This window comes from Somniosus microcephalus, unplaced genomic scaffold (genome assembly GCF_052327205.1).
Source record: "Somniosus microcephalus isolate GS21.2 unplaced genomic scaffold, FLI_Smic_1.0 unresolved_chr2, whole genome shotgun sequence".
Classification (NCBI taxonomy): domain Eukaryota; kingdom Metazoa; phylum Chordata; class Chondrichthyes; order Squaliformes; family Somniosidae; genus Somniosus; species Somniosus microcephalus.
Genome location: NW_028225180.1, coordinates 6,030,975 through 6,056,789, shown reverse-complemented (window position 1 = coordinate 6,056,789; position 25,815 = coordinate 6,030,975). Strand labels below are relative to the sequence as shown.

Sequence of the window (25,815 nt, the reverse complement as noted above, 5' to 3'; positions counted from 1 at the left end):
CTGCAATGTCTCCGCTTCTTATCATCCTTTAATGAATTTTACAATCAGAGTAAAGGGATATTTCGCCACATTCTTCAACTGCTCTCTGAACTTCGTCTGGGTCAAGGCATAAATCCCAGTGTTTGTGCAGCAACTCAGCAGCTGCAGCATCAATCCCAATTCCTGCAAGTAAAGAGGGGGATTTACAGACCGAATCTCCACATACCACATCCGGTTCCATATAGCAGACACCATAAATGCTGCCCATAACAGGATGAAGTTGCCCGAGATAAAAAACAGTAAAATGATGGATTTCCTGCGGCTGTCCATCTCTGGATCTCTAGGACTCTTCCCACTGCTGGGACCCCGGAGTCTCCTGCGGGCTCTGCTGGACACTAAAATGTGTCTGACGGTGAGAGCATTGAGCAGCAGAATCAGAACGAATGGGAGAAAAGGGGTGAGAATATAATGAAGGAACTCCATTGCTCCCCACACCCTTGACTTCCAAAAATCGATTGTTACATCACAAAACCAGGGGAGGTTCATAAGCATATATCGATCTGTGAAAACAAAATACCAGAAAATGTTCTTTGAGCCGCTCAGCACAGTCACTGTTCCCAGAACTACAGCTGCTGTTTTCTCGGTGCAATATTTAGTTTTCAGCTTCTGGCGACAAATGGCCACAAATCGATCAAAGGTGAAAGTGACGGTGAACCAGACAGAACAGTCTGTGGCTGCATAAAGCAAGACGGCATGTATATTACACACTGGGAGTGACAGCAGGAAAATAAACTGTTCCATATAAACAATCGGAATTTGCCTCAGTATCACGTCGAGGATAACGACCAGTAGATCCGCCGCTGCCATTACCAGCAGGTAGCGAGTGACACATGTGGAGAGACCACACTTTCCCCGAGACAGGATCACAATCGTCATTAAATTCACTGTGAGCAAGGGAAATAAACAGGGAAATTATACATCAGGCTGGGAGGGGAAATAAACAGGGAAATTATACATCAGGCTGGGAGGGGAAATAAACAGGGAAATTATACATCAGGCTGGGAGGGAAATAAACAGAGAAATTATACATCAGGCTGGGAGGGAAATAAACAGGGAAATTATACATCAGGCTGGGAGGGGAAATAAACAGGGAAATTATACATCAGGCTGGGAGGGGAAATAAACAGGGAAATTATACATCAGGCTGGGAAGGGAAATAAACAGGGAAATTATACATCAGGCTGGGAGGGAAATAAACAGGGAAATTATACATCAGGCTGGGAGGGGAAATAAACAGGGACATTATACATCAGGCTGGGAGGGGAAATAAACAGGGAAATTATACATCAGGCTGGGAGGGGAAATAAACAGGGACATTATACATCAGGCTGGGAGGGAAATAAACAGGGAAATTATACATCAGGCTGGGAGGGGAAATAAACAGGGACATTATACATCAGGCTGGGAGGGGAAATAAACAGGGAAATTATACATCAGGCTGGGAAGGGAAATAAACAGGGAAATTATACATCAGGCTGGGAGGGAAATAAACAGGGAAATTATACATCAGGCTGGGAGGGAAATAAACAGGGAAATTATACATCAGGCTGGGAGGGAAATAAACAGGGACATTATACATCAGGCTGGGAGGGGAAATAAACAGGGAAATTATACATCAGGCTGGGAAGGGAAATAAACAGGGACATTATACATCAGGCTGGGAGGGGAAATAAACAGGGAAATTATACATCAGGCTGGGAGGGGAAATAAACAGGGACATTATACATCAGGCTGGGAGGGGAAATAAACAGGGAAATTATACATCAGGCTGGGAAGGGAAATAAACAGGGACATTATACATCAGGCTATATATATCAAGAGTAGCATTTTGATAGAATTAAGGAGAAATCTGCAACTCATTAGCGACATTCTATTATATAATCTAATTCTATTGCCCGTGGCGCTGAATACCGTGTTTATTGTAAGAGTAATCGGGAATACATTGTGGAAATAAGAAATGAAATGGGGATAAAAACAACATGAAAGTTACAGATGTTTGACCAATGAGAGATTAAATGATAGATCTACCTTTAGCCCAGCAGACAAAAGCACCGCCGGAGGTACCAGGGACACAAAGGACCAGCACCTCTCAGGAAGCCTTCGTGTCCCGGAATCAGTCAGCATTTGGAGCGGTGCAATATGCTTCTGTGCCTCTGTGTTAGGGAGGGGCAAATCCCGCTTAGATTCCTGGTCCTGGTTAGAATATCCATTATAGATAGAACTGAAACTGCATGCAACGGCAAAATACAGAAACTCCAAACAGTGTGCAATAATTACTGGCAATTGTATTTCAAATGTACGGCTGTATTATACAAATATAAGATAATAAATAGAAGTGCACTGCAGTTATAAAGATAACTGGGTTGTAAGAAGTGTTTTGTAGATTGTGCTTTCTACAGTTTTGCAGAAATCATCAAATTGTAGCTCATTTAATGGAAGATTTCCCATGTAACATTGCAAAGAGTGGATTCTGAATTAAAATAAATAGTTATCATTGACCAGGTAATCTTCAACTAATTACACTTTTTAGGTTTATAATCACGTGACTTATCCCACAGACAACGAGTCGGCGAACGCTTTTGTAAAGTATCTGAACACAAATGGAAGAGATTCTTAGTCGAGAAAATATGAAAGGATTTTCTTATCCTCAGTACTTCAGTTACAATCAGCTGGGATTGTTTATCCTGCAGTACAGCAGGAGGCAATAGAGAATCACTCTGGGTCTCACTGAGAGATCCACTGAACTGTGACAGGCGGGCATGGCCTCCAATTGTAAATTCAAAACAAAGATTGGAAATAAACGCATTGAAATATGGCTGACTGAAAGTTTTTGAGAATGTAAATTATCCTTGTAATCCTTATCTAACCATCAGAAGCAGTGCCACTAATGCAGAACTGGATATGGTGGCAAAGCAGACACTGACTGGAACTGAATTATTCGCGGATATTTCAGACATTTAAAGATGTGTTTGTGATCTGCCAGGATTTGTTTCTGTGACTCTGTGTCAGTTACAATACAGAGCATTCGGCGAAAACAAAAGCAAATTACTGCGGATTCTGGAAATCTGAAGTAAGAACTGAAAATGCTTTAAATACTCAGCAGGTCAGGCAGCGTCTGTGGAGAGAGAGAGAGTTAACGTTAGAGGGCGATGATCTTTCGCCATTAGGTGAAAACTCTCCTCAAACAAGACAACCTTCTTCTGATCAGTTACAAATGTTCATTGTAGGTAGCAAAACTAAATTCATTAAGCAAAGAGTGTCGTCCAATAACTTTTCTTGAGTTGAATACAGAATAATTGAATCTTGGTAACACCGTATCGCCTTCAGAATCAATAGCTGACAGCAGTGCGGATGGGATGGGGAATGACAAGGAGAGGAATACAGTTAAACATGATTTATAGAATTAATAGCTGGATACAGAGACTTACCAGGAACACCAACAGCAGTGAGGATGTGCCAGTCTTTTTAAAGGACAACTACTGCATCAACAATCATGCAACAACTTAAAACACAGAATACCATTAATAACTGAGTATGCCATTGTAAATAGCAGGAATAATATTACAGTGGTTTATTGAATTATGGTTTATTGAATTAATAACTGGACATGGATACTTCCTAGAAACACTAACAGCAGCGAGAAGGGGATAGTAAATCTTCTGTATATCCTCCCCTCCCCTTTCAGCATTCCAAAGGAACCACTCCCTCCACAACACGCTGGTCCAGTCCTCAATCACCCCTAACAGCCCCTCCCCTCCCCACGGTACCTTCCTGTGCAAGCGCAGGAGATGCAACAGCTGTCGTTTTACCTCCTCCGTTCCCACTGTCCAGGGCCCCAAACAATCCTTCAGGTGAAAAAGCGATTTATTTGTACTTCTTGCAAATTAGTATAAGAACATAAGAACTAGGAGCAGGAGTCGGCCATTTGACACCTCGAGCCTGCTCTGCCATTTAATGAGATCATGGCTGATCTGACCTTGGGCTCAACTCTATTTCCCTGCCCGCTCCCCATAACCTTCGCTCCCTTATTGTTCAAAAATCAGTCTTTCTCCACCTTAAATATATTCAATGACCCAGCCTCCAAAGCTCTCTGGGGCAGAGTTCCACAGACTCTCGTTCCTTTCACGATGGAGTCTTCTGTACATTGGGGAGAACAAATGCAGAATGGGCGATCGGTTTGCCGAACAATTCTGTTCAGTATGTAACCGTGACCCGGAGCTTTTGCATGCCTGTCACTTTAATTGTCTGCTCCCCTCTGAACTCTCCGTCCACAGCTTCTTACAGTGTTCCAATGAAGCTCAATTTAAGCTCGAGGAACAGCACTTTATTTTTCTATTAGGGACTTGCAGACTTCTGAACTGAACATTGGGTTCTGCATTTCAGACCATAAACAAGGCCTCTATTTTTTTCAGGCGGCAGCTGTTGATTTTTCTCCCATCCCCATTTGCAACAATTAACCACTCCTGCCTTCCACCCTATCACAGACGATCCCTTTCCTTCGTTCCTCCACTACACCCTTTCCCTGCCCCTGCACCTGTTTACAACCTGTTACATCCTTAATTTTTTCCAGTCATGCCGAAGTGTCACAGTCCAGAAACGGTAATACTGTACTGATTCTCTCTTCACAGATGCTGCCTGACATGCTGAATATATATTTTTTTTACATTTTCTGATGTTATTGCAAAGTACTCTTGTTAACTGCCACTGTTCAAGAATAATTTCCACAGAGACCCTCGAACCCACGACATCCTTTCTGTGAGAGGCTGGTGGTCTTTGTGCTGGAGGCAATGCGCTGATTGTGTGAGGTCACACAGTGAAGGGAGCTCCTTATTTAGAGCAGATTGGCATCATTAGGCCTCACTGTAACTGGCATTGATTACAGTCATTGAACAAACAGATTCATTGATCCATTGCCACCACAACACTTCACTGCAACACAATCTAGCTCACATTATTGTACACAGCTTTAAATTAAAAGTGAGCGTATGCACAACATTTCACCCTTCCTCAGTCGAGGAATTTATTTCGAAGGGCCTCCTAGATGAAACTGTTCCTGCTTCAGCCCAGGAATTTCATTCCCAACACCGGTTAGATTAAACTGTTCCTGCCTGAGTCTAGGAATTTCATTCCCAGAGCCGCCTATATTACACTGCTCCAGCCTAAATCCTGGAATTGCATTCCCACGGCCAGCAAGATTACACTGCACCCACCTCATAACAGGAATTTAATTCATTGCTCCGCCTGGATCACACTGCTCCCACCTCAGTCCAGGAATTTAATTCTCAGGGCCATCAAGTAAACACCGTTCACTTGTCAATCCAGTAATTTATTTCCATTTACCACATAGATTACACTGCTCCCGCCTCATGACAGGAATTTAATTCCTTGGGCAGCCTAGATAACGCTGCTCCTGCCTCAGTACTGGAATTGCATTCCCAGGACTGCCAAGTGTACATGTTCCTGCCTTATTCCAGCAAGTTGATTCCCAGGGCATTGTATTTGCCTGAATCTAGAACAAGAACAACAAGGTGAGTGTAATGATTGACCTCAACCAGCCAATCGTGTAATGGTGCTTTACAGAGGTGGAGAAAATAAGAAATTAAGAACATAAGAAATAGCAGGTGTAGGCAATTCTGCCCTTCGAGCCTGCTCCGCCATTCAGTGAGATCATGGCTCAACTCCTTTCACAGTCCCTATCGCCATATCCCTTGATGCCTTTACTAGTCAGAAATCTATCGAATTCTGTGTTGATTATTACTAATGAATGAGACTCCACAGCCCTCTGGGGTAGAGAATTCCAAAGATTCATCACCCTCTGTGTGAAGAAATTTCTTCTCATCTCAGTCCTGAATGTCCTACCCTTTATCCTGAGGCTGTGGCCCCTGGTTCTACACTCCCCAGCCAAGGGAAGCATTCTCCCAGCATCAACCCTAACAAGCCGTGTAATAATTTTGTGTGCTTCAGTGAGATCCCCTCTTATTCTTCTGAATTGAAGAGAATACAGTCCTAGTTTACGCAATCTCTTCTGATATGACAGTCCCGCCATCCCAGGAATCAACCTCGTGAACCTTCGTCGCACTCCCTCGATGGCAAGTATATCCTTCCTTAGGTAAGCAGAGCTAATTCTGCACAGTACTCCAGGTGTGGTCTCACCAAGGCCCTATATAATTGGTGTAAACTTCTTCACTCCTGTACTCAAATCCTCTTGTATTGATGGCCAGCATACCATTTACCTTCCTAATGGCTTGCTGCACCTGCACATTCACTTTCAGTGACTCATGTACAAGAACACCCATGTCCCTTTGAGCAAGTGCATTCCCCAACCTTTCACCATTTAGGAAATACTTTACCTTTCTGTTTTTTCTACCAAAGTGGATAACTTCACATTTATCCACGTTATATTCCATCTATCATCTTCTCACCCACTCACTGAGCCTGTCGAGATCCCTGTGAAGCCTCTTCACATCCTCTTCACAACTGATACAGCCACCTAGCTTTGTATCATCAGCAAATTTGGAAAGGTTACTTTTAGTCCCCTCATCCAAATCATTGGTATAGATTGTGAATAGCTGGGGCCCAAGCACCGGTCATTGTGGCAACCCACTTGGCACAGCCTGCTATCCTGAAAAAACCCGTTTGTTCCTATGCTTTGTTTTCTCTCTGTTAAACAATTCTTAATCCATGCTAGTATATTAACACCATTCCATGTGCCCTAATTTTGTTCACCAACCTCTTGTGTGGGACCTTATAGAAGGCCTTCTGAAAATCCAGATACAACACATCTACCAGTTCCCCTTTGTCCACTCCACTCGTTACATCCTCAAAAACTCCAGGAGGTTGGTCAAACATAATTTCCCTTTCATAAATCCATGTTGACTCTGCCCATTCATTCTATTGGTTTCTAAGTGCTCAGTTATTGCATCCTTTAGAATAGATTCCACCATTTTCCCAACTACTGATGTGAGGTTAACAGGTCTGTAGTTCCCCGTTTGCTCTCTTCCACCTTCGTTGAATACCGGGATTACATTTGCTATCCTCCAATCAGCAGCAACCGTTCCAGAATCTATAGAATTTTGGAAGATGACAACCAATGCGTCCACTATACCAATGGCCACCTCTGTCAAAACCGTAGGATGTAGGCCATCCGGTCCTTGGGATTTATCGACTTTTACATCCATTAATTTTGCTAGAACTGTTTTTTTACTAATAATAATTTCTTTAAATTCCTCATATAATAAGACGACAAAGGAAAACGCTTAAAAAATTAACCAAAGAGATAAATATCCTGTAACCGTGTTAATACTCCATGAAGTGCTCTGCAAACATTGAATTCTCGCACAATGATAGTCACAGAACCATACCTAGCAGTCAACATTCCAGACTCCTCCATCACCATCCCAGCGTATATCCTGTTCCACCGGCAGGACAGACTCACTAGAGTCGGGGGAACAGGGGTATAGATTCGGCTGGGAGAGATCCTGCGAGTCCTCAACATTGCCTAAGGACACAATGACTTCTCATGTCTTCCAGCCAGACATGAGCAATGTAACTTCTTGCTGATTACCACCTACCACCCTCATTCAGCTGATGAATCAGTACATCTTCATCCAACCGATTAGATTATTTCAAACAGTCATATCATTTCGTGAATGGCAGTGAACAATTAAGCAGTTTCCACATAGTCCTGAAAATTTCTCCTTTACAAGAATATATCGAATTACCTTTTGAAAGTTACTACTAAGAAAGAAAGACTTGCATTTATAGAGCGCATTTCACGGCCTTGGGATGTCCCAAAGCACTTCACAGCCAAAGAAGTACTTTGAAGTGATGTCAGTGTTGTATTTTAGGAAACACGGCAGTCAGTTTGTGCACAGCAAGTTCCCACCTACAGCATTGTATTAACGACAGGTCATCTGGTTTAGTGATGTTGATTGAGATAAAAATTGGCCAGAACACTGGGTATACCTCCGCTGCTCTTCTTCATATGGTTCACTGGGATCATATACATTCACCTGATAGAGCAGACATGGCTTTGGTTTAAAGTCGCATCCGAAAGACGGCCCATCTGACAAGATAGTACGCCCTCAGTACTGCATCTCCTACAGTGCAGCGCTCCCTCAAAACTGCCCCTCCAACAAAGCAGCGCACCCTCAGTACTGCATCTCCTATAGTGCAGCGCTCCCTCAACACCACCCCTCCAACAAAGCAGCACACCCTCAGTACTGCCTCCTCAACAGTAGGGCGCTCCCTCAATAATGCCACTCTGTCAGTGCAGCACTCCCTCAGTACTGTCACTCCGAGAATTCAGTGCTACCTCAGCACTGCCCCTTCAACAGTGCAGCGCTCCCTCCCTACTGCCCCGCGGACTGTGCTGCGCTCCCTCAGTACTGATCCTCTATCAGTACAGCGCCCTCTCAGTACTGCCCCTCCGACAGTGCAGTGCTCGCTCAGTATTGACCCTCTGACAGTGCAGTGCTCCCTCTGTACTGACTCTCCGACAGTTCAACGCACTCTTTGTACGGACCCTCTGACAGTGCAATGCTTCCTAAGTACTGCACTGGAGTTTCAGCTTACAGTTTTGGACTCACGTCGCTGGAATGGGATTTGAACTCATAACCTTATGATTTAGAGGCGAGTTTGCTGCAAACTGAACCTATTGAATCTGCTTCCACCCGCATTTCAGATAATTCATTCCAGGTTACCTCATTGCGTGATCCATGTTCGTCCATTTGGTAATGATAAGTCAGCCAGTGGAAACAGTTTCTCCTTACTTACTGTACCAAAACCCTCAACATTTTGAGCACTTCTATTCAATATCCCCCAAGACTTATCTGCTCTATGGCGAAGAATTCCTGCTTCTCCAGTCTCTCCACATAATTGATGTTGGATTCAAATCTGTCTCGGCGACAGGAAGCAGAGGATAATGGTTGATGGGTGTTTTTGTGACTGGAAGGCTGTTTCCAGTGTGGTTCCGCAGGGCTCGGTACTAGATCCCTTGCTTTTTGTGGTAATTATCAATGATCTTGTCTTGAATATAGGGGGTATGATTATGAGGTTTGCAGATGATACTAAAATCGGATGTGTGGATGATACTGAAGAAGGAAGCTGTAGGTTGCAGGAAGATATCAATAAATTGGTCCGGTGGGCAGAACAGTGGCAAATGGAATTCAATCCGGAGATGTGTGGGGCAATGCATTTGGGCAGGACTACAAAGGAAGGGGAATACACATTAAATGGTAGGACACTGAGTAGTGTAGAGGAACAAAGGGACCTTGGAGTGCATGTCCACAGATCCCTGAATGTAGCAGGCCAACTAGATAATGTGGTTAAGAAGGCATAAGGAATGCTTGCCTTTATTAGCCGTGGCATAGAATACAAGAGCAGGGGGGTTATGCTTCAACTGTATAAAACACTAGTTAGGCCTCAGCTAGAGTACTGCGTGCAGTTCTGGTCACCACATCACGGGAAAGTTCTGATTGCACTAGAGAGGGTACAGAGGAGATTTACAAGGGTGTTGCTGGGAGTAGAGAATCTTAGCTATGAGGAAAGACTGGATAGGCTGGGTCTGTTTTCCTTTGAACAGAGGAGGCTGAAGGGAGACCTTATTGAGGTGTATAAAATTATGAGGGATATAGATAAAGTGGATAGAAAGGACATATTTCCCTCAGCAGCGGGGTCAAAAACTAGGGGTGCAGATTTAAATTAATTGCTGGAAGGTTTAGAGGAGATTTGAAGGGAAATATCTTTACCCAGAGGGTTGTGGGGCCTGGTATGCACTGCCTGAAAGGGTGGTAGAGGCAGGAACCCTAACCACATTTAAAAAGTACTTGGATGTGCACTTGGGATGTTCTAACCTGCAGGGCTAGGGATCAAGATTTGGGCGGTGGGGTTGGGCTGGATAGCTCTTTGTTGGCCAGCGTGGGCAGGATGGGCCAAAATGGCCTCCTTTCGTGCTGTAACTTTCTATGATTCTATGATTCTATGACTGGAGGACTTGTTCTCAATCTCCCAAACCTTCTCTGCTCTAAGGAGAACAATCCCAACTTCTCCAGCCTCTCCACATAACTGAAATCCCTCATCCCTGGTGTCATTAACGATAAATTCTCTCCACACAAGCGCCAGAAGATGACCACCTCCAACAAAAGATAGTCTAACCTTGACAGTCATTGGCATTGCAATCACCGAATCCTCCACCATCAAAACCCTAGGGGTCACCATTGATCAGAACATCAACTGGACCAGCCGCATAAATGCCGTGGCTACTACAGGTCAGAGATTTTATTCTGCGGTGAGTAATTCACCTCCTGACTCCTGAAAGCATGTCCAACACCTAGAAGATAAGAGTGTTATGGATTACTCTGTGTAAACACCGAATAGAGTAGTATGGTGGTTATGTTACTGGACTGGTAATCCAGAGACCTGAAGTAAGGGGTATGGGGAGAAGGCAGGGACAGGGTACTGAATTTGGATGATCAGCCATCATCTCATTGAATTGCGGAGCAGGCTCGAGTGGCCGGATGCCCTACTCCTGCTCCTATCTTCTTTGTTTCTATGTTTCATTGAATGTTACGAAGAGCCGGAATGGATTTTGTTTTTTTTAAACAAGGAACCATGCGTTTAAGGGCCACAGGGGTGTTGATGGTGCAGGATTTCTGAGACTAGTTCTTTGACACAGAAGTGGCTTCACAGAAAATATGGAGAAACCTTTGCTGGAAAATTAGTGTTAAGAATTGAAGACCTAGGCCTAGAAATGCGTCATTGACTGTGGTGGAACTGAATATCAGGTGCTCCGTGTAGTGCAGGTAGCAAATGTAACCCCACTATTTAAGAAAGGAGGGAGAGAGAAAACAGGGAACTACTGACCAGTTAGCGTGACATCAGTAGCAGTGAAATGCTTGAATCTATTATTAAGGACTTCATAACAGGGCACTTAGAGCATTATAATAGAATTGGGCAGCGTCAACACGGATTTTATAAAGGGAAAATGTGTTTTACAAATCTTGAGGTTGCAACTAGCAGTATAGATAAGGAGACCATGGATGTGCTGTATTTGGATTTTCAGAAGGCATTCGATATATTGGTACACAAGAAGTTATTAAACAAAATTAGGACTCATTGGATTGGGGATAATGTACTGGCATGGATTGAGGATTGGTTAACGGACAGAAAACAAAGAATAGGAATAAACGGGCCATTTTCAGTTTGGCAGGCTGTACGTAGTGGGGGACCGCAACAATTAGTGCTTGGGCCTCAGCTATTCACAATCTGCGTCAATGATTTGGATGAGGGGACCAAATGTAATATATCCAAGGCTGCTGATGATTCAAAGCTGTGTGGGAATGTAAGTTGTGAGGATGATACAGGGAGGCTTCAAGGTAATTTAGACAGGCTAATCAGTGGGAAAGAACATGGCAAATGGAATATAACGTGGAGAAATGTGATGTTATCCACTTTGGTAGGAAAAATAGAAAAGCAGTGTATTTTTTAAATGGTGAGAGATTGGGAAATGTTGGTGTTCAGAGTGACCTGGGTGTTCTTGTACACGAATCACAGAAATTTAACATGCAGGTACAGTAAGCAATTAGGAAAGCAAATGGTATTTTGGCCTTTATGACTAGAGGATTCGAGTATAAAAGTAAAAACGTCTTACTGCAATTATAGAGAGCCCTGGTGAGACCACACCTGGAATGTTGTGTACAGTTTTGGTCTCCTTACCTAAGGAAGGATATACTTGCCATCGATGGAGTTCACCGAAGGTTCACCAAACTGGTTGCTGGGATGGGGGGATTGACTTATGCGGAGCAATTAAGCAGACTAGGCCTATATTCTCTCGAGTTTAGAAGAATGAGATATAATCTCATTGAAACAATCAAAATTCTTACAGGGGCTTGACAGGGTAGATGAAGGGAGGATGTTTATCCTGGCATGGGAGCCTAGAACCAGGGGCCACAGTCTCAGAATAAGGGGTGGACCAATTATGAATGAGATGAAGAGACATTTATTCACTGAGAGGGTAATGAATCTTTGGAATTCTCTACCCAGAGGGTTGTGGAGGCTCAGTCGTTGAGTATATGCAAGACAGACATCGATAGATTTTTGAATACTAACGGAATCAAGGGATTTGGGGAGAGTGCAGGACAGTGGAGATGAGTTATAACGTCAGCCATGATCTTCCTGAATGACGGAACAGGCTCGAAGGTCAAATGGTCTACTGCTGCTCCTATGTCTTATGTTGTTATGATCCGATACCACCCGCTTAGCGCCACTGCATATTTAGCGCCACCGACTGAGATGAATTTCTCGGCCATGGCCTGCCGACATCGGCTCATATTAAATGTCACAGCGTGGAGACATAGAAACATAGAAGATAGGAGCAGGAGTAGGCCATTCGGCCCCTCGAGCCTGCTCCGCCATTCAACGTGATCATGGCTGATCATCCAAATTCAGCACCTTGTCCCTGCCTTCTCCTCATATCCCTTGATCCCTTTAGCTTTAAGAAATATATCTAACTCCTTCTTGAATATATTCAATGAATTGGCCTCAACTGCCTTCTGTGATAGAGAATTCCACAGGTTCACCACTCTCTGGGTGAAGAAATTCCTCCTCATCTCAGACCTAAATTGCTCACCCATTATCCAGAGAGGTGGCCCCTGGTTCTGGACTCCCCCACAATCGGGAACATCCTTCCTGCATCTAGTCTGTCTGGTCCTGTTAGAATTTTATAAGTTTCAATGAGATCCCCTCTCATTCTTCTAAACTCCAGCGAGAAAAAGCCCAATCGACCCAATCTCTCCTCATACATCATTCCTGCCATCCCAGGTATCAGTCTGGTGAATCTTCACTGCACTCCCTCCATGGCAAGAACATCATTCCTCAGATAAGGCGACCAAAACTGCACACAATACTCAGTGTGTATTCCCAACAAGGCCCCGTACAACTGCAGCAAGACATCCTTGTTCCTGTACTCGAATCCTCTCGCTACGAAGGCCGACATACCATTTGCCTTCTTAACCGCCTGCTGCACCTGCATGCTTACCTTCAGCGACTGGTGCACAAGGACACCCAAGTGTCGTTGCATTTCCCCTTTTCCCAATCAATTACTATTCAGATAATAATCAGCTTTCCTGTTTTTGACACTAAAGTGGATAACTGACGAATTGGGCGAAGACGTTGCCTCTCAAAGGGAAGGCTTGAACCCATTCAGAGTCATTTGTTATCTTCCATGTCAGAATGCTCCAGGGGTGTGGAGATTTAAGAATTATGTCTAAAATTACCGGCACCCGGCCACCGACCATTGAGAACATTTACCAGAAACGCTGTCTAAGGAGGTCATTGACCATCATCAAAGACCCTCCCCACCCCAGCCACAGATTGTTCACCCCCATGCCATCTGGGAAATGCTACAGATGCATTCACACCCGCACGACCAGATTTAGGAACAGCTTCTTTCCCAGGGCTGTCATCCTACTGAACTCTGCTAATAAACCCTGAAGCCTGCACATCTGTCAATGCACTTTATTATGTTTATGTTTATGTTACAAGCCAAATGTATTTTAAATGTCTTAATCAAAATGTACACTCTCAGGAGCCGCAAGCTTACATTTCGTTGTACTGCACTTGTGCACTAACAATGACAATAAAGTTGATGATGATGATTATTATTATTATTCTGATCCAAGAATCTGCTGCCCGTGCCCTAACTCTCACCAAGTCCCGTTCACCCATCACCCTTGTTCTCGCTGACTTATTTTGTCTCCCGGTTTGGCAATGCTTCGATTTTAAAATTCTCATCCTCCTGTTCAGCTCCAAATCATTGCCAAGTGTCCAGTAAAGGATTTGCATCCCGAAAATGCCAAACGTTCGCTTGTTTATGTGTAGTATTTTACCGTAAGTACTTTTCACCCCCAGTTGGATTCCTACAATTGGCAGCAGGGGGACGAGGTAAAGGGGAGTGGGTAGAATTCGGCTCGGACTGTAGCACAGAACACCACCACCTCCAATTTCTCCTTTATATCACACACCATCCAGACTTAGACTATAAAAAAATCATTCTAGGGATGTGGGCGTCGCTGGCAAGGCCAACATTTATTGCCCATCCCCAATTGCCCTGGAGAAAGTGGTGGTGAGACGCCTTATACAAATGAAAGGCTTGCTAGGTTATTTCAGAGGGGCAGTTAATAATCAACCACTTTTCTCTGGGTCTGGAGTCATATTTCGTCCAGAATGGGTAAGAACGGCAGATTTTCTTCCCTAAAGGACATTACTGAACCAGATGGGTTTTACGACATTCTGATAGTGTTATTGTCACCATTACTGACACTTGTTTTTTCCTTACAGAATTGTTTAATTAATTGAATTTAAATTCCCCAGCTGCTGGGATTTGTACTCTGGATCATTAATTCAAGCATCAGGGTTATTCGTCCAGCACCATAACCACTATGCTACCGTACACGTCAAGCAAATCATCGTTCCTTCATCATCACTGGATCAATAGCCTGAAATTCCATCTGTAACAGTGCTGTGGGAGCACCTTCACCACACGAACTGCAGCGGCTTAAGATGAAGGCCAACCATTTTCTCATGGGTAACTAGGAATGGGAAAGTAATACCGGCCTTTTCAGCATCACCATATCCTGAGAACCAATATATATAAATAATAAAATGGGAATGCAATTAATGATTTTGTAATTCATTGATTAAATCCAGGCGAGGCCTGCAATCAGAGCGGGGCATCAACAAATGTTGGTTCACCAATTCTATGATTATATGATTACTACTGCCCATACTTTCCCAATTTCGCTTGCCTTTAAAAAGGCGTTTGATGAAGTACCACATAATAACAAAATTGATGTCAATGGGATTAAAGTGGCAGTGGCAACATGGCTCAGACATTGGCTAAGAGACAGAATGCAGAGTTGTTTTTTAGACTGGAGGGAAGTATACAGTGGTGCTCCCCAGGTGTCGGTGCTGGGACCACTGCTTTTGTCATGTACATCAATGCCATGGACTTGGGTATACAGCGCATAATTTCAAAGTTTGTAGATGTCAGGAAAGTCGGAAATGTTAATAAGCAGTGAGAAGGGTAGCAACAGACTTGAGGAGCACACAGACAGACTGGTGAGATGGACAGATACATGGCAGATGCAATTTACCACAGAGAAGGGTGAAGTGACACATTTTAGAAAGAAGTATGAGCAGAAGCAATATAAACTAAATGGTACATTTTTAAAGCGGGTGTCCGATCAGAGAGACCTGGCCTGTACTTACACAAAGCTGTGAAGATGGAAGGACAAGTTGCGACGGCTGTTAATAAAACAGACTGAGTCCTTGGATATACAAACAGAGACACAGAGTAACAAAATCCAGGAAGTAATGCTAATCTTTTATAAATCAATGATTAGGCCCCAGCTGCAGTGTTGTATCCAATTCTGGGCACCACACTTTGGCAAACATGTCAAGGATTATAGAAGATGTGGGAGTTTTACCAGAATTGTGCCACGGATCTGCGACTTCAGTTATTTTGAGAGACTGGAGAAGCTGGGATTGTTCTTTTTAGGGCAGCGAAGGTTAAGAAACATAGAATTATAGAATCATAGAAATTTCCAGCACAATAGCAGGCCATTCAGCCCATCGCATTTGCACCGGTCGCCAAAGAGCCATCCAGCCTAATCCCACTTTCCAGCTCTTGGTCTGTAGCATTGAACGTTGTGACACTTCAAGTGCACATCCAAGTACTTTTTAACGTGATGACGTTTTCTGTCCTACGACTTATTCAGGCAATGAGTTCCAAATCACCATCGCCCTCTGTGTGAAAACAAATCTCCTCATCTTCCGACTAACACTTCCAACAATTACTTTAACTCTATGCCAGCTGGTTATTCACCTCTCTGCTAAGGGAAATAGATGCTTTCTATCCACTCTATCGAGGCCCCTCATAAATATATACAGCTTAATTAAATCTCCCCTCAGCCTCCTCTGTTCCCACCACCGAGGTTAGGCTGTTTGACCTGTCATTGGCCAATCACATTCTCTCTTTTTAAACAGTCATCTGGCACCAAGCCAGTAGCCTTCGAGGATCGGGAAATGATGGTCTGAGCCTCTGCTATTGCCTCCCTTAACACTCTTAACAGCCTGGGAATCTTTTCGTCTAGGCCTCGTGTTTATCTACATTGAAAGATGCTAAACTTCTTAATATTTCCTCTCTCATTGGCCCAGTAATTCCGTTCCAAACGCGTGAGTACGGTGGGGTACTCACGCGTCTGGCCGGAGGAAATGCCGGTTTTCAGCATGCGCAGCGCATGCGGGGAAAACCGGCATTTCCAGTCCTCTGAACGAAGGGGTTCAGAGGCACAGCGCGTGCGACTGCACAGGCAGCGCTTGCGCAGTGAACTTCGTCGATTTCATTCATGGATTCAGTGAGGTTAAGTCCTTACAAGTTACACTTGAAAAAAGCATGTGTAAAGTTGCTCCAGAGGCTGCGGAGGAAGATATATTTTATCGTGGAGCTTCTGAAAGGCATTATTTTTGTTTGGGAAAGGGAGGAAAGTTATTTTAAGAAATGCTGAGGTAAGTTTTAAAGTTAAAATTTTTTTTTTAAACAGGTTTAAATTGAATGTGAATTGAATGTGAAAATGAGTGTTCTAAAATGAGTAATGTAACATTTCCAACACTTTTAAGAAAGAAACTTTGCATCAGTAATAAGTAATTATGTATGTATGTCCGTATATATTCCTTTACGTATATGTATGTATGTTTTATGTTCCTTTACTTATGTGTATGAATGTATGTTTTTAATTATGATTTGCCAATAAGTTACTTTCTCTGAAAGTCATAATTAAATACATATATTCATACACATAAGTAAAGGAATATATACATACACGCAAAGGAATATATACAGACATACATACATAATTACTTAAAAGAATATATTACTGATGAAAAGCTTCTTTCTTAAAAATGTTGGAGTCATTTTTACATTTAATAAACACAGCAAATTCAATTGACATAGCCACAATTGATCCTTCTACCTACAGTACTGAAAACCCGTTTTATAAAACAAAAATAAACTTTAAAACTTACCTCAGCATTTCTTAAAATAACTTTCCTCCCTTTCCCAAACAAAACTATTGCCTTTCAGAAGCTCCACGATAAAAAATATCTTCCTCCGCAGCCTCTGGAGCAACTGTACTAATGCTTTTTTCATGTGTAAGTTGTAAGGACTTAACCTCACTGAAAGCATGAATGAAACCGGTGCATTTTACTGCGCACAGCGCTGCCTGTACAGTCGCACGCATTTTGCCTCTGAACCCCTTCGTTCAGAGGACAGGAAATGCCAGTTTTCCCCGCATGCGCTGTGCATGCTGAAAACCGGCATTTCCTCCGGCCAGACACGTGAGTACCCCGACCGTACTCGCGCATTTGGAAGGGAATTACTGGGCCAACATTTTATATGACAATAAAATGAAAAATTTAACAATTGCACGATTTGCCCCCTCGCATCTGCGACTGAGGGTCCGAGGAGGTGCATTGCGCAAGAGGTCATCGTCGTACGTATCCTCACACTGTTCCCTTTCGGGAACTGTATGAAGTGGTGGAAGGATTTCTGGCCACGTTAACACTCCTTCCGTGACCATAACCATCTTCATACCAGCCATTAGGGTGGTTAGTCCTATGGTGCGAGGGTTTTACGGGCTCCCACAACCCATCCGAGGGGGGGGGTGCCACCCACACCCGCGGACGCAAGTATCCCGCTGGATGTCCACCCAGAATTTATAGTTGGAGCTCCGACTACACTTGCCGGGACTGGCTGGAGCGGGGTTCGAAACCCTACTCCTTCTGGCCCAGCGGCGCGGATGCTTACCGCTACGCAAAAGGCCCACTCCGCGCAAAAGATGACACCCTTACGTTTCCTGCACCTTTTCCCTCCCCGTGACTGGAGCTCTATGCTGCCACTTGAAAGACCAAGCTATCATCTGTCCTTTTTGCGGCGCCTTGAACTTCTCATTGCCAATGATGAGCAGGCGCTGCACCTCCACTTCATTGAGGAGATTGCTGAGGTCATCATCAGTTCAATTGTGAGTTCATTTAATGCCGTGAATTGTGCTCATTCCAGCCATTTCACGGTGCTAATCTGAGTGGGCCTTTGGCGTAGCGGTAGCATCCTCGCCACTGGGCCACACGGCGTAGGGTTTTCAAACCCCGCTCCAGACGATCCCGGCAAGTGGAGTCGGAGCTCCGGCTCTAAATTCTGGGTAGACATCCAGTGGGATATTTGCGTCCATGGCTGTGGGTGGCACCCCCTCCTCGTATAGGTTGTGGGAGCTCGTAAAACCCTCCCGCCATAGGATCTAACCACCCTAATGGCTGGTACAAAGATGGTTACGGTCACAGAAGGAGCGTTAATCACGGCCAGAAATCCTTCCACCACAGTGTGAAGACACGTACGATGATGGCGTTGCTAATTAAATAAATGGAATGAAAAAAATGCTTTCAGGGCTTTTAAAAGTCCTGATATCGCTTTAATTCTGTTTAAAACTACTTCAGATTCTTCAAAATAATTTAAACGTTTTTAAAAGTTTATAAAAGTTACCAAAAGCTTCTTAAAAATACAGAAAACCTACATGTAAAAATGCTTTGCAGCTTGTGAGAAGCATTGGGGGCGTGTCCTTTTAAACTGAGACCTCAAGGGGCGTGTCTCACTTGCACAGCGCGCTCCAGGCTTCGCGCTGGCGGCACTCCTGGGCGGCGTGACGTCAGACGCTGCCCGGGATTCTTCAATTTCAAAATGGAATTCCAGGCGTCCCTGGAGGTGTCCGGCAGGCGCGTCGGGTAAGTGCAGATAGGGGGCTTGCATGCGCGGCAAGCCCCCGACCCGAATTACTGCCCCATTATGTTTATCTCATCTAATATTTGACACTCCTCCTCATCAACCACAATGTCAGCAGCGCCACTCTCTGCTGTGAAGATAAACGCAAAGTATTTATTAAGAACCATACCCACGTCTTCCGCCTCCACACACAGGTTACCTTTTGTTCTCTAATAGGCCCTACTCTTTCCTGAGTTAAGGTCTTGCTCTTTATATATTTTAAAACATCATTGCGTTCCATGATTTTATTGGCAATATTTTTTCATTCCCATTCTTTACCTTCCTAATTTTACTTTTAATTTCACCCCTGCACTTTCTACACTCCTCTCAGTTTTCTAGAGTATTGAGCTCTCGTTATCTGGCAAATGCTTCCCTTTTTTCCCTTATCCAAACATATATGTTTCTTGACATCCAGGGGACTCTAGAATTGGGGGACAAATCCTATTTCTTTGTGGTCCATATTTGCTCCGAAACATCATTATCTACCCCTCTAATGCTTCACAATGCTCGCACTGATTTCCCTTGAAGTTACTGAATCCAGTCCACTTTTGTAAAATCACATCGCAGCTTATTAAAAATAGCCTTTCAGCAAATGAGAATTTTTACATATGGTCTACCTTTGTCCTTTTCCATAAAGGGAGATTGAATAATGATGGTCAAACTCATGATGGGTTTAATAGAATACATAATTCGAAACAGTTTCCAATGGCAGAATGCTGGGTAACCAGAGGTCACAGATTGAAGGTAATTGACAAAAGAACCAGAGGAGAGATGAGGAGAATTTTCATTTTGCAGTGAGTTGTTGTGATCTGGAATGCACTGTCTGTGAACGTGATGGTAGCAAATTCAAAAGTAAGTCTCGACAGGGAATTGGATCATTATTTGAATGAGATTTTTTTACAGGGCCCTGGCTAAAGATTTGGACTAATGAGATAGTTATATCAAAGAGACGGCATGGACACAATGGGCCGAATGGCCTCCTTCTGTGCTGTACCATTCTATGAGTCAATGAGCAGGAAACAGAGAGAGAGAGAGAAGGGGGAGAGATAAAGAGAAAGAGAGGAAGAAAAATAGGAACTGATAGACTGGGAGAGGTACAGAGGAAAATAAATTACCTTTAAAAGGGGAATAGTATAAATACTTGAAGGGAATAATTTGCAGGACGATGGGAAAAGAGCAGGGGGATGGGGCTAATTGGAGGGGTGAGGGCATGGTGGGATTGGAACACAAGGAGGAGAATATTAATCTCGAGGTGTTGCCGGATCGGGTGCAAATGTAGGTCAGCGAACACATGGGTAATGTTTGAACGGATCATGATGTGTGCTAGGATTTGGACAGCAGAGTTTTGGATGAGCTCTACTTTATGGAGGCTTGTAACTGGGAGCCCGGCCAGGAGAGCATTGGAATAGTCGAGTCTGGATTTAACAAATGGCGTTAATGCAGCGGAATGTCTGAGACGGGGCAGAGACGGGGGATATTGTGGAGCTGGTGCTTCAGAGGATTACCGATCTAATTGCTGGATATAGAGATTTAACAGGGAAAAGATGAGAGAGTAAATTAAAAGAACAGTAATGCAGTTAGCAAAGCTTTGCAGAGTTAATAATTGGTTACAGAGGCTTACCGGGAGCAGCAACAGCAACAAGGAGGGGAGAGTAAATTACAAGAACAGTAATGCAGTTAAACATGGTTAATAGAATAGCTGGATAGATGGACTTACCAGGAACACCAACTGCAGCAATGAGTGGATAGTAGAAGTGTTCAATAACCTTAAGTGCAAAATAGATCAACATTTCTAATGATATTCTGCAATAATATGCAGAAAGGTGGTCAATCTCCCAGATGAAACTCTTTGCCATGATTGTGACATTCCAATCTATTGTTCTCAGATTCTGATTCATTGCTGTAAAATTTCAATCAACTTTTCTCAGATTCCGACTCCCTCCCTGTCGAGCAGCACGCTGATCCCTGTTAATGCTGGAGGTGATGCTTTCACTGTCACTCTGCGATAACACTTTGAAAGGAATCCCTTATTAATAGAAGAGGGAAACCCTGCACTGATTCAATTAGGGTCCATGGAGACTGACATTAATTACAGTCACTGAACAAACAGCTTCAGTTAACCCATGGAGACTGACATTAATTACAGTCACTGAACAAACAGCTTCAGTTAACCCATGGAGACTGACATTAATTACAGTCACTGAACAAACAGCTTCAGTTAACCCATGGAGACTGACATTAATTACAGTCACTGAACAAACAGCTTCAGTTAACTCCTTTCAATCCAGCAAGTTTTGCACCACAGTAAAGTAGAATATTTCCGCAGTCTGAATGGGATACATGAGGGCTGCACTCGTACCACACAAGTGTCCTGCAATGACGATCTCCAACAAGAGCCATCTCCCCTTGAAATGCAATGGCATTACCTTCGGCTAATCCCCCACCATCAATATCCTGGTGGTCACCATTCAACAGAAACTTAACTGGACCAGCCACATAAAAACTGTGGCTACAAGAGCGGGTCAGACGCTCGGTTTTCTGCTGCGAGTGTCTCACCTCCTGACTCCACAAAGCCTTTCCACCGTCTACAAGGCACAAGTCAGGAGTGTTTCTAATACTCTCCACCTGGCTAAATAGTGCAGCCCCAACAACACTCAAGAAGCTCGACATCATCCAGGACAAAGCAACCCGCTTGATTGGTATCCCATGCAGCACCTTAAACATTCAATCCCTCCATCGCCGGTGCACCATGTCCGCAGTGTGTACCATCTACAACATGCACAGCAGCAACTCAGCAAGGCTTCTTCGACAGCATCTCCGAAACCCACGAACTCTACTACCTAGAAAAGAGTAGCAAGCCCACGGAAACATCACCACCTCTAAGCTCCCTTCGAAGTCACACACATTCCTGGAAGTATATTGCCATTCCTTCATCGTCACTGGGTCAAAATCCTGCAACTCCCTTTGTAACAGCACAGTGGGAGCACGATCATATGCATTAGGAGCAGGAGTAGGCAACTCAACACTTCGAGCCTGCTCCGCCATTCAATAAGATCATGGCTGATCTGATTACTCCAAATTCCAGCCTACCCCAACAACCTTTCTACCACTTACTTATCAATAATCTATCTAAATCTACTTTAAAGATATTCAAAGACTCTGCTTCCACGGCTCTCTGAGGAAGAGAGTTCCAAAGTCTCACGACCCTCTGTGAAATAAAAATTCTCCTCATCTCTGTCTTAAAAGGGCGACCCCTTATTTTTAAACAGTGACCCCTAGTTCTAGATTCTCCCACAAGAGGAAACATCCTCCCCACATCTAACCTGTCCAGACCCCTCAGGATACTATATGTTTCAATCAAGTCACCTCTTAATCTTCTAAATTCCAGCGGATAAAAGCCTAGCCTGTCCAACCTTTCCTCATAATAAAACCCGCCCTTTTCAGGTATCAGTCTATTAAACTTTATAAACGTGGATACGAATTTGGCCTAATCCTGCTCCTATTTCTTAGGTTCTTATGTTCTCCCTGTAACACTCTGCTTTACCCCTCACCCGTCATTGCAAAACTATGATGTAGCCCACACCACTCACTGTAACACTCTGATACATGCTACACCCCCGAAGCACTGTAATATATCCCACAACACTCACTGCAACACTCAGATGCACTACACACCCAACAGTGTATGACTCGGATTCACCCCACTCTGCTTCTTCTTAGGCAGTCCCTCGGAACCGAGGATGACTTGCTTCCACATTAAAAATGAGTTCTCAGATGACTGATGAGTCCAATACGGGATCTACAGTCTCTGTCACAGTTGGGGCAGATGGTGTTTGAAGGGGCGGGTGGGTGGGGTGCTTGGGTTGACGTGCGCTCCTTGCGCTGCCTACACTTTGCTTCCACTTGCTCCTGGCGAAGAGACTCAAGGTGTTCGGTGCCTTCCCGGATGCTTCTCCTCCACTTCGTGCCGTCTTGGGCCAGGGATTCCCTGGTGTCGGTGGGGATGTTACACTTTTTCAAGGAGCCTTTGAGGGTTTCCCTGAAGCATTTCCTCTGTCCACCTGGGGCTCTCTTGCCGTGCAGGAGCTCCGAGTAGAGCCCTTGTTTTTGGAGTCTCGTATCGGGCATGCAGACGATGTGACCCATCCATCGGAGCTGATCGAGCGTTTTCAAAGCTTCGATGCTGGGGATGATGTCCTGAGCAAGAACACTGACGTTGGTGTGCTTATGCTGCCAATGGATTTGCAGGATCTTGCGGAGGCAGTGTTGGTGGTACCTCTCCAATGCTTTGAGGTGCCTGCTGTACATGGTCCATGTCTCTGAAGCATACAGCAGGGCGGGTATCACTGCTGCTCTGTAGACCATGAGCTTAGTGCTGGGTTTGAAGTCCTGGTCTTCCAACGCTCTTTCTCAGACGACTGAAGGCTGCAGTAGCATACTGAAGGCGGTGTTGGACTTCGTCATCGAATTCTGCCCTTGTTGACAGTAGGCTCCCGAGAAATGGAAATTCGTTCACGTTGTCCAAGCCCTTGTTGTGGAGTTTGATAATCGGGTAGCTTTACTGCATGGCGGGGGCAGGTTGGTAGAGGACCTTTGTCTTACGGATGTTTAGTGTAAAGCCCTTGCTCTCGTATGCTTCGGTGAAGGTGTTTACGCTGGTTTGGAGTTCGACCTCCGAGTGTGCACAGAAGCAAGCTTTGTCTGCATACTGTAATTTGACGACAGGATGGGATGACCTTTGAACTGGATTGGAAATGACGGAGGTTGAAAAGTTACCACTGCGTTCTGTAAATTAGCTCCACTCCAGCGGGGAGCTTCCTGAGGGTGAGATGGAGAATTGCAGCAAGAAAGTTTGAGAAGAGCATTGCTGCGATGACACAGCCTTGCTTGACCCTGGTCCGTATATGAATTGGGTCTGTGGTGGAACCATTGGTCAGGATCACGGCTTACATGTCGTCATGATGCAAGCTGAACATGGTGGCAAACTATTGAGGGCAGCAGAATTTGAAAAGGACACTCCATAATCCCTAAGGTTTGACAAAATCAATACCCTTTGTGAGGTCAAAGAAGGCCTTGTACAATGGTTGGTGCTGTTCGCTGCATTTCTCTTGCAATTGATGTGTGGTGAAGGCCTTGTGCATTGTGCCACTTAGTGGGTGGAATCCACAGTGCGAATCTAGGAGGAGCTCTTCAGCCACTGGGAGAAGGCAATTGAGGAGGATTCTTTCAATGACTTTCCCTGTGGCAGACAGCGGGGAAAATCCTGTGTGATTACCGCAATCGGACTTGTCATCTTTCTTAAAAATGGTCACAATTACGGAGTCTCTGTGATCCCCTGGCAAGCTCTCCTCATTCCAGATAAGAAAAATGAGTTCATAAATTTGCACCAGTAGTGCTTCTCAACCATGTTTTAGTGCCTTGGCAGGGATTCCATCTGCTCCTGAGGCCTTGTTGTTCTCCAGATGTCAGATGGCCTTTTAAACTTCTTGCCAGGCTGGAGTTGTGCAGAGTTGGTGGCAGGTAGCATGCTGCGGGATGGAGTTGAGGACGGGAATGCTCTTTCCAGCGAGCATTGACTGCCTCTCTGTCCTTGATGAGTACCTCTCCGTTCTTGGCCCGCAGTGGGGTAGGACCTTCGGTGCTTGGGTTGTAGGTGATCTTGACTGCGCTAAAGAATCCACTCACATCGTGGTTGTCGGCTAGCTGCTGGATCTCCTGCATTTTCTCCACCCACCATCTGTTCTTAAGGTCGCGAGTTTTTTGTTGGACCTCTGCCTTCCAGCGTCAGTATAGCTGCTTTCTTGCTCTTGAGTTGTGTTGCAGTTTTCAGTTCAGGAATGCCTTTTACTTGTGACTTATTAGCTCTTGGATCACCTGGTCCTTCTCGTCGAACGACTCTTGATGTTTCCTGGACCAGTGATCGAGTGTCTCTTCACAGGTGCTGATTATGGAGGCCGTGAGTGCAGACCAGACGCTGTGGACACTCTGATCTCTGAATCACTGGGAGTCGTCAGGTTGGTTGTGAGGCGCAGGCTGAGTAGTGCTTTCTTAGCGGAGTCTTTGAGTTCTCAAGCGTTAATTTTCCTGTGGCATTGTTTCTGTTGCTGCCACTGTTTTGTGGCTACATTGATGGAGATGACAGAGCAGATTAGGCGGTGGTCTGTCCAGCAATCATCAGCTCCTGTCATGGTGCGGTTGATGCGGATGTCCTTGCAGTCTCTTGCTCAGGCAATGACGTAGTCCAGCAGATGCCAGTGCTTGGAGCGAGGGTGCTGCCATGAAGCCTTGCACTTCTCTCTCTGAGGGAACAAGGTGTGGTTATGACAAGGCCATGTTCTAAGCATTTTGTCAGGAAGAGGGTACCGTTGGAGTTGGCTTTCCCTACCCCCCCTCTGCCGATCACACCACCCCAGAGGTCTGCGTCCTTTCAAACTCTGGTGTTAAAGACGCCAAGAAGGGTCGGCTTGTCGCCTGTTTGAACTCCGGGACAGGGATACTTCCAGGCTGGAGTAGAATTCCTCTTTGTTCTCGTCTGTGGCTTCCAGTGTTGTGACGTATGCACTGATGACCGTAGCGCAGTGCTTCCAGGCTAGGGTGAGCCGAAGAAAGATGATGCGATCATTTATACCGCAATGGGAGTCAATGAGATGCCCAACTAGTTAATTTTATATCACGAAGACTACCCCATGGAGGATGCATTCTTCTTCAGGTTTGCCTTCCCAGAAGAAGGTGTAGCCACCGCCTTGGTTCTTTTGCTGGCCTTACCCTTTCTGCAAAGTCTCACTTAGGGCGGCGATGTCAATGTCGAAACGCCTGAGCTCCCAGGGAATGATAGCAGTACGGTGTTCCAGATTATCACTGTTGGGGTTGTCCATGATGGTCCTGAAGTTCCAGGTCCGGAACTTCAT

General features: G+C 44.7%; 1 protein-coding gene across 1 annotated transcript; it reads right to left on the bottom strand.

Annotated features, from left to right (window-relative positions):
* LOC147092054 (putative G protein-coupled receptor 139) lies at window positions 1–25,815 on the bottom strand. The gene is made up of 3 exons (XM_085976419.1): window positions 25,673–25,815; window positions 20,625–20,710; window positions 1–923 (listed from the first exon to the last, which is right to left on the bottom strand). Exons 1-3 carry the CDS (start codon window positions 25,813–25,815, stop codon window positions 22–24), a joined length of 1,131 nt encoding a protein of 376 aa, XP_085832545.1. The 3' UTR covers window positions 1–21.

What these genes read in the sequence shown, in the direction of transcription:
- LOC147092054 (XM_085976419.1), bottom strand. Translation starts at nt 25,815, where the DNA reads ATGAAGTTCCGGACCTGGAACTTCAGGACCATCATGGACAACCCCAAC. An exon ending in AGTGAGACTTTGCAGAAAGG is followed by an intron (nt 20,711 to 25,672) that starts GTAAGGCCAGCA and finishes ATATTATTGCAG; the next exon opens with AATATCATTAGAAATGTTGA. An exon ending in TGCTGCAGTTGGTGTTCCTG is followed by an intron (nt 924 to 20,624) that starts GTAAGTCCATCT and finishes CCTTGCTCACAG; the next exon opens with TGAATTTAATGACGATTGTG.